At 46.3% G+C, this 9,894-nt stretch overlaps 1 protein-coding gene across 1 annotated transcript; it reads right to left on the bottom strand.

Moving 5' to 3' along the window:
- Window positions 1–6: 6 nt before the first annotated feature.
- On the bottom strand, window positions 7–8,475 carry LOC114693096 (zinc finger protein 287-like; the record flags this gene model as incomplete). Its single annotated transcript, XM_028869323.2, has 4 exons — window positions 8,390–8,475; window positions 3,425–4,025; window positions 2,695–2,786; window positions 7–15 (listed from the first exon to the last, which is right to left on the bottom strand). Coding segments are annotated over exons 2-4 (504 nt in total), but the record flags the coding sequence as incomplete, so codon positions are not given.
- Between the last annotated feature and the right edge of the window lie 1,419 nt (window positions 8,476–9,894).

The following is a 9,894-nucleotide window of genomic DNA, read 5'->3' on the forward strand; positions in this document are numbered from 1 at the left end:
GAATGTCACCGATTCCTAAAATATCAAACATAACTTATCTCGGTTGAGGAACTAGTGAGGAAGGAGACAGTGGTGACACTGGCTGTGTGTCTGTGGTGGTGGACGTCACAGAATCGTAAGTCTCATCCTGCTGGGTGTGGTGGCCCACTCGTACGTAACCCCAGCATTCAGTAAGTTCTGGGTTAGCCTGAACTACACAGTGAGACCTTGTCTTCCACCAACCAACCAAACCAAGGTCCAAAAACCCTCATCCAATATGTGGCTGACTCCATATTCTCCTTAAAAGGTCCTTAAAGGGACATTTAAAAATAAGGTAGAATATATTACTTTCAGCTGGTACTAGTACATGCATTTGGTGGCTTCATCTTTTTTTTTTTAAATTTATTTATTTATTTATTTATTTATTTATTTATTTATTTATTATGTATACCGTGTTCTGCCCACATATATGCTTGCAGTCAAAGAGGGCACCAGATCTCATTATGGATGGTTTGAGCACCATGTGGTGCTGGAATTGAACTCAGGATCTGGAAGACACATGCTCTAAGCTGAGCATCTCTCAGCCCTGTGGCTTCATCTTAAAGGGCTGGGGTGTAGCTCAGTGGTAGAGCACTTGTCTAGTAGACTCTAGACTCAGATGCCATCTCTAGCACTGAAAAAAAAAAAAGGGAAAAGAAAATGACTATGTGTATGCGTGTGCATGTGGTGTGTGTGTGTTTGGATGCATGCCGATGTCATGGAGTGTGTGGTGGACAGAGGATGATCTCAGGTGTCAGCCATCACCTTCTACCTTATTTGAGACAGGGCCTCTTGTTTGCTGTGAACCTCCATGGATTCTCCTGTCTCTTTCAATCTTACCCCAGAGCCTGGGGTTATGGATGTGCATTACCACTTCTGGCTTTATGTGGGTTCTGGGATCCAAACTCAGGTCCTCACGTTTGTGTAGTAACAGCTTTGCCTACTAAGGCTTCTCTCAAGGCCAGAGGAAAGGCTGAAAACTAGATGACAGAGTTGGTTTTGCCTTAGGAATAAATTTGACAAGCTATAATTAAAAATCGACATGCTCTACAGTGAAATGCCGAGTCCACTCTTGTTATCCCTGTCCTTTTTATTCCTGCTGAACTGCTGCATTTATAGACACATTCACTGGAAAGGTTACTGTCTCTATGTTCTTGTTAAAAAATGGTTTTGTTTTTGTTTTTTAGTTTTTGGGCTGGAAAGATGGCTCAGCCACTAAAGGTTAGGCTCATAACCAGAATTTTTTTTTTCTTTTTGTTCAAGATAGGGTTTCAAAAAATGGGACATCAAAAAATGTTTTTAAGACAGGGTCTCCACCATGTAGTCCTGGCTATCCCAGAACTTACTGTATAGACCAGTCTGGGCTCCTGAACTCAGAGATCCACCTGCTTCTGGCTCCCTAGTGCTGGGGTTAGAGATGTGTATGATTAGGCTCTTCATTACTCTGGCATGCTCCTTTTCTTCAGTTGTAACTTAAAAAAAAATCACATATTTTTGAGTCAAGGTTTTCATGTGTAGCCTATGTTGGCCTTGAACTCAGGATACTACTGCCTTAGCCCTACCCAACTGAAAAATTGAGTGGGTAAAATCATATTAAGTTTATGATTTAGGGAGATGACAGCTTTGCAATTATTACTCAAGTTTTTTTCTTTTTTACATCCTGTAAAGTGACAAAAGACATGAAAATACTGCAAAATCCACCAGGTAGCAGTGGTGGTGCACGCCTTTAATCCTAGCACTTGGGAGGCAGAGCCAAGCAGATCTGTGAGTTCGAGGCCAGCCTGGTCTACAGAGTGAGATCCAGGACAGGCACCAAAACTACACAGAGTAACCCTGTCTCGAAAAACCAAAACAAACAAAAACAAAAAAGGGAAATACTGCAAAATCCATACTATGCTTAGTTCTAGCTATGTTAAGATTTTCTTTTATGTATATGCATGTATGGTACTGACTAATCTTATTTCATTTTATCATATGATCTTTACATAACACGGGATATATTTTTGCATGTTATTTTCTGTAGCAGTCCGTTTCTATAATTTCTAACATATTTCCCCTTGATTTTCTGATTTTCCAAGTAAATCATGGTCTGGGTAACAGGCTTCTCTCTCTCTCTCTCTCTCTCTCTCTCTCTCTCCCTCCCTCTCTCTCCTCTCTCCTCCCTCCAATAAATCCACCTCTTAATAGTGCTTGAGTTGTTAGTCCTTAAATAAGACTACCATTCAAACAGTTGATCACAGAATATTTGGCCATTACTTTTTGATGAAGAAAAATATTAGCAACCAGTGCTGTAATCTAGGATAACCAGATGGCTCATAGTTAGTGTCCACAATCTAAAAGGTAAAGTCTACTTCTTGGCACTGAATGTCTTGGGTCAGGAGTGGATAAGGACCTTGTCTTAAATCACAGATTCAATAACAGAGTCACCACCCTCTCCGCTTCCCCCCAACTCTCGGCTGAGATCTCATGTGGTTGTGGGGTCACACTCAACCTTTACCCAGCACTGCTGGTTGAAGTCCGAGTGATGAAGACAAGGGAGGTATACGTGCTTACCAGGGACACTGAGGCCTAGGTCCTGCACGGGGCCTTTGAGGGCTTAGCTGCTGTAGGCCCAGGACAGGACAGCCTTATACACTAACGAGCAACTTTAAAATCACAAAAGAAAGTCAGACTCACTTTGGTCACCAAGTCATTGAGCCACCCTGCCTGGAAAGCATGTTTGGGGTCTTCCTCTGGGATTTCTTGGGGGAGGGCAGAATTCTGAGGAGCTGGGGAGACAATGATGATTAGTCTGTTTGCACGGTCTAGGACACACTTCACCAGCTATGTTTAATCTACACTTTCTCAATGTGAGAAGGCAAAGGACAACTGAAAACTTCGTTACTATTTCAGAGTCAGAGAAAAGGCCAATGACTGTCCTAATACATTTGTGCAGACGTCAAGAACAAGCCTGCTTCGGCACTAAGCACATGCAGAAAATTCATACTTCTCTATTTTATTTTTTTTGGGTGGTGCTGACATTGAACCCTGAACCTTGTTCATAAAGGTAAGCACTCCACCACCAGGCTACATACATCTCCTGCTCTTTAAATCTCTGATACAAAGTTGTGAGTTGTCTCAATACATGAACGCTCTGTGGATACTTCTATTTTGGAAGCATATTTTTGTAAAATCCCAATTCATACAACTAATGATTCATTAGCATAATGGTGCAAACCCCTGCAAGTCACAGTGGTCCCAAGTGCTCTGGAAGAGGACACATGCAGGATGGACCTCATGTAAAACTCATTCCTCAGTGACCTTTATTCTCCCCAATTTCATTTAAGGGGGGGACTTGCTCTCAGAGGGGCCCCTGTCTTCTCTAACCACCCAGGGATTCCACCCCTCTCTGCGGTACAATTCTCACCTTCCTCTTGCAGAATCTCAGTCAAATCCTCCACCAGCGTCACCACTTCCTCGCTGTTCTCTGGGTACTGAGACTTTACCCAAGCCCTAACCTCCCCAGGCAGGATGGTCAGGAATTGCTCCAGCACCAGCAACTCCAGGATCTGTTCCTTGGAGTGAACCTCAGGTCTCAGCCACTTAAGGCAGAGCTCACGGAGCTGACTCAATGCTCTCCGAGGACCTGCCACATCTGGGTATGGAAAATTCCTAAAATTCTGTCGACAGGTCTCAGTGTCACGAAAGAGACTTGAAGTGAGTGTTTGCTTCTCAACACTGCGGGGGCCGTTTTGAACCTTGTCTGGCTTCCACATAAGAAGAACTTGGGAGCGTGAAGAATTGGCCATCCTCTTTCTTGAGGCTAACATTGCTACAGACAGGAGAACCAATCTGGCAGGATCCTTTATTTTTCCAGTATTGCGCCAACTGCTTGAAGTCTCATGCTATAGTCTCAATAATTCTTTTTTTCCTCAAGGGCTGCTGCAGTCAGGGCCAGAATGGAACCACAGTAAAAGTAGCAGCTTGTAACAAATTCTGAGTCCAGAACTTGAAAGGATGAGCAAGACCTGAAACACAAGAATTGTCTTAGTTAGGGTCACTATTGCTGTAATGAAACACCATGAGCAAAAGCAACTTGGGAGGAAAGGCTTTATTTAGCTTACACTTCCACATCACTTTTCATCATCAAAGGAAGTCAGGATAGGAACTCAAACAGGGTAGGAACCTGGAGGCAGGAGCCGATGCAGAAGCCATGGAGGGGTGCTGCTTACTGGCTTGCTCTCCATGGCTTGCTTAGCCTGTTTTCTTGTAGAACTTAGGACCACCAGCCCAGGGATGGAACCACCCACAAAGGGCTGGGCTCTCCCCATCAGTCACTAATTAAGAAAATGCCCTACAGCCCGATCTTATGGAGGCATTTTCTCAACTGCGGTTCCCTCTTAAAAGACTATAGCTTGTGTCAAGTTGACATAAAACCAGCCAGTACAATTGACCTCGTCAGTTTGACACACAAATACATCATGTTAAGCCACAACCTTTCTTTCTTGTTCATCTCCAAGAGAACACAATATTGATAATAATTAATATTGATAATTATAATAATAATCATGTACCAGGCTTTTTGTTTTGGGTCACAACCAGCTCCCAAATCATGACATGGAGACTTATTAGTTATGAATGTTTGGCCTAGCTTAGGCTCATTTCTGGCTAGCTCTTTTAACTTAAATTAACCTGTTTCTCTTTATCTACCTTTTGCCTCTGGCCTCCCCTCCCCCTTTATTTTATTTTACAATACCATTCAGTTCTACATAACAGCCACAGATTCCCTTGTTCTCCCCCTTCCTGCCCCCCTCCCCTTCCCCCAGCCCACCCATTTCCACCTCCTCCAGGGCAAAGCCTCCCCCGAGGACTGAGATCGACCTGGTAGACTCAGTCCAGGCAGGTCCGGTCCCCTCCTCCCAGATTGAGCCAAGCATCCCTGCATAAGTCCCAGGTTTCAAACAGCTAATTCATGCAATGAGCACAGGACCTGGTATCACTGCCTAGATGCCTCCCAAACAGATCAAGCCAATCAACTGTCTCATCCATTCAGAGGGCCTGATCCAGCTGGGGGCCCCTCAGCCATTGGTTCATAGTTCATGTGTTTCTATTCGTTTGGCTATTTGTCCCTGTGCTTTATCTAACCTTGGTTTCAACAATTCTCGCTCATATAAACCCCCCTCTTTCTCACTAATTAGACTCCTGGCTCTCCACCCGGGGCCTAGCTTTGGATGTCTGCATCCAGATTCCTCAGTCGTTGGATGGGGTTTCTGGCACAACTATTAGGGTGTTTGGCCATCCCATCACCAGAGTAGGTCAGTTCCGGCTGTCTCTCAACCATTGCCAGCAGCCTTTTGTGGGGCTATCTTTGTGGATTTCTGTGGGCCTCTCTAGCACTTTGTTTCTTCCTTTTCTCATGTGGTCTTCATTTACCATGGTCTCCTATTCCTTGTTCTGCCTCTGGGCTTTTTACTTTCTTTCTTTCGGTATCTTATTTTCACTGTTTCTTGTGTCTGGCTGGTGATGTCTGACTTCTGGCCCTGGGCATGTCCCTCTCCTTCTCGTTCTCTTCTTTCTTCTCTCATGCTTTTTTTTTCCTACTTATTCTCTCTGCCCGACAGCCCTGCGTATCCGTCTCCAGCCCTGCGTATCCGTCTCCAGCCCTGCGTATCCGTCTCCAGCCCTGCGTATCCGTCTCCTGCCCAGCTATTGGCTGTTCAGCTTTTTATTAGCTCAATCAGGTGCCTTAGGCAGGCAAGGGGAACCAAATACAACACATCTTAACACAATTAACACACATCCTTACACCGTTAAACAAATGCAGCATAACCAAATGTAACACACCTTTGCACAGTTAAAATAATATTCTGCAGCATAAACAAATGTAACACATCTTTGCCTAGTTAAAATAATATTCCATAACAAACGTCACAATATAAAACATTTTCAAACTTAAAAAGTCCCACAAATATTACAAAGTCAAACACTTTAAAAATTTTTGTTTCTTTTAAAATCCAAAGTCTCTCAACTGTGGGCTCCTATAAAATGAAGAATAAGTTAAATACTTTCTTATTTCAAGAGGAGAGAACCAGGGCACAGTCACAGTCAAATAAAATCAAAACCAGACGGGTGGTGGTGGTGGTGCACGCCTTTAATCCCAGCACTGGGGAGGCAGAGGCAGGTGGATCTGTGAGTTCAAGGCCAGCCTGGTCTATAGAGTGAGTTCTAGGACAAACAAAAAAACACACAAAACTTCCAATTACGTAACTAACTCAATGCCCAATGGCTGGAATGCACTATCTTTTGGGCTCTTCCTCTGACTCTGTCCTCTGCAGTACACACAGCTGGTCTTCTAGGCTCCAGCAGGCTTCACTCCACTGCTGTTACTGTGTGTTGGTGATCACCCCATGGTACTGGCATCTCCAAAACGCTGGGGTCTCTTGTTGAAACTGGGCTGTACTTTCACCAGTAGCCTCTGTGCTAGCTAGTCTTATATCAACTTGACACACAAACCAGAGTTATCTGAAAAGAGGGGACCTCTGCTGAGAAAAGGCCTCAGTAGGATCCAGCTGTAAGGCATTTTCTTAATTAGTGATCGATGGGGAAGGGCCCAGTCCACTGTGGGTCCTTCCATCCCTGGCCTGGTGGTCCTGGGTTCTATTAGAAAGCAGGTTGAGCAAACCAGGGGAAGCAAGCCAGCCAGTAAGCAGCATCCCTCCATCAGCTCCAACCTCCAGGTTCCTACCCTGTTTGAGTTCCTGTCCTGACTTCCTTTGGTGATGAACAGCAATGTGGAAGTGAAAGCCAAATAACCCCTTTCCTCAACTTGCTTTTTGGTCATGGTGTTTCATCACAGCAACAGACCCCTAAGATAGCCTCTCCTGGGCTCTCTTCAGGATGCCAGCCCTGCCACACAGTGCCAAGCCTCAGCTGCTCTCCATGACTCCTTCATATCATCAAAACCAGGACCACCTGAGTGACTGGTACCCTGCCAAGTTCAGCTGTCAGCAGGAGGCACAACCTTGGCTGCCTCTGGAAGACAGCGTCTGTGTGCCTGACCCTGAGGAAACACTTCCCCCAGAACACTTCACCTCAGTGGTGCTGGTCTCCTTGTAATCACAGACGATTATTTAGTTCCAGCTGACCAGACACCAAAAAGCCAAATTTGCTTTCCTCTGAAACTTCACAGGCCAGGCCTCCATCATCGGCCCTGTTCCCAACATTCTTATCATCAGTTTCTCCAGAACATCCCACTGAGCTCTCAATGACTTTTCTAGCCCAAAGTTCCAACATCCTTCCACAATCCTCCCCCAAATAACACGGTTAGGTCGGGACACTATCAGCCCACTTCTGGTTCCCGTTTCTGTCTTAGTTAGGGTTACCACTGCTGTCCACCATCAAAGGGAAGTCAGGACAGGAACTGAAACAGGGCAGGGATCTGGAGGCAGGAGCTGGCGCCGAGGCCATGGAGGAATGCTGCTTACTGGCTTGCTCAAGCCTGCTTCTTATAGAACCCAGGACCACCAGCCCAGGGATGGCACCACTCACAATAGGCTGGGCCCTCCCCATCTATCACTAATTAAGAAAATGCCTTACAGCCGGATCTTATGGAGGCATTTTCTCAACTGAGGGTCCCTCCTTTCAGATGACTATAGCTTGTGTTAGGTTGGTATAAAACTATCCAGCACAAGAATGGACCATAAGCTCAAGAATTCCTGGTGCACTATGCTACTCATCACACACACTGAGGCAGACTCTGCAGCGTGCACGGGTAGACACATAGGAAGGATACACCCCGATCTTCTTTTCCTCTCTCCTTGGACTTAAAATATGTTCATCCTAGAGGAAGTGTATATGTGCGTGTGTGTATGGATGGTGGTGATAGAAGCAATAATTCAAAGAATTATGAGCAGAATGGTTAATTTCTAACTTGTTAAAAAACTAACCATCTTACAGAAAGAAACGTCTCCCTATCTTTGTCACGGGTGTTCCCGCTGTTCTCAGCCACAGAGCAAATTTGCGATTCCTGGGACGAACTGGAGGTTTCTAAACAACCTCGTGGGGGGTGGGGCCCAGGCGATCTAGTTATCGGCCTCGCACAGTCTACGCTACTCTCAGAGCCGGGAAAACAAGCCGGTTGGACCGTGATTCCAGGCTGTTCTCAGGAGCCTCCTCAAGTATAAATCGAAAGCACGATCCCCCAAAGCCAACCCCACAAGTACACAGACGCGGAGAAGAACCCACACGCACTTGTCCCGGGCTCCAACTCCCGGCCCCGCTCATCCGCAGTCATGCCCCGGAGGAGATGCGCCGGCCTCGCCTCCAGCCGCCTCCCCTTCCCGGCCTCGCCCCGGCCCGGCCTCCCCGTGGACACTCGCGGGGACATCAGTACCTGTCGCTCGGCCCGGTCCGCGCAGCACGGGCAACAATGGCGGCGGCGTGGTGGCGCCTGCGTGGCAGGCTCGACCCCGAGCAGCACGGGGGGCTCAGCTTCACCGCTTCCTCTCCGGGAGGAGCCGGGAGCCGCCGGGACGCGACAGCCCCAGCTGGGTCCCCAGAGGCCCCGGCCGGAACCCCCAGCGCCTGGGCTTCGCAGGCGACCTCGCCTCGGCGCCACTGCGCATGTGCTACTGGAACGCTGCGCGTCCGTCGAGCCAATGGGAAGCTGAACCCGGGCCTCCCCAACCCGAGCCCCTGGCCCTGGACCTGTCTCCATGGTAACCTCCTCCACCCATCACCGTGACTTGCTTGTTAGCTGCAAGGTTTTTTGACAGGAACTTGAAAGTTTCCCTGGGCAGAGACAGGCCTGGCAGACTTGGACATCGGGGCCGGAGCAGCAGCTGGGAAAGCGATTGGAGAGTAAAGCCGGCTTCTTACTACCCAGAGGATGCGGCTCGCAGGGAGGAAAGTCCACACTGCTCTTTTGGGGTGTACTGTGCATAAATTCTTAATGGCTCTGGTTGTCTACTGAAGAATCTGGCACTGGGACCCTCAGATTCAACTAATAGACACATTCTCTGTCTTTAGTATTTCTCTCAGCTCCTTCTTCTGTTCTGTGTATTCTTTGGTTTGGTCTTTTGATTTCACCCCAGACTTCTTGGACATTGTAATACTAATAAAAAACTTTATTGAATTTGAATACAGTAGTCAATCTTGTCCTCTATCCTTGGTATTCTTTATTCTGCTTGGCCGAGTCTATTGGTGGTGTTTCCACTGTTTTTCTGTTCGGTTCACTGAGTTTTTAATTTCCAGCATTTCGGTGTGGGCTCCCCCAATGCCAAAATATCAATTTCCTTCTCTACTTATGCTCACAAAAGCAAAACCATCTAAACTTGCTGGGTCATCAAAACCAGGTGCAAAAGTAGGAGAGAGGTGAGTCTCTGTGGGTTTGAGGCCAGCCAAGTGTACACAACCAGTTCAAGGCTATCACGGGCTACATAATGAGGAAAAGGCTGGAGAGATGGCTTAGTGGTTAAGAGTGCTTATTATTCTTACAGAAGACCCGGTTTCAATTCCTAGCACCCACATGATGACTCAAAGTAATTCCAGTGCCAGGGGATCCGATGCCTCTTCTGACCTCCACAGGCTCCTGCATACATTCGATACATATATATATAACACACAGGCACACACGCATGTAATTAAATACATGATAATAATAAATGTTAATAAATGACATTTTAATGTACCAGAGGCCTTTGGAAAACAAGAACAGAAGACCAGGACAGTAGTTAGTGTTGATGGACAGCTAATGATTGTATTCCCTTGCACTTGTGAAAAGAGTTACAATAAACACAAATGTGCAAGTATCTACAGAATAGAAGTTAAATTACTTTAGGTATATGCCCAGGAGTGGTATAGCTGGGCCATATGGCAGATCTGCTTTTATTTATTTTT

This window comes from Peromyscus leucopus, chromosome 8b (genome assembly GCF_004664715.2).
Source record: "Peromyscus leucopus breed LL Stock chromosome 8b, UCI_PerLeu_2.1, whole genome shotgun sequence".
In the NCBI taxonomy this organism is placed as follows: domain Eukaryota; kingdom Metazoa; phylum Chordata; class Mammalia; order Rodentia; family Cricetidae; genus Peromyscus; species Peromyscus leucopus.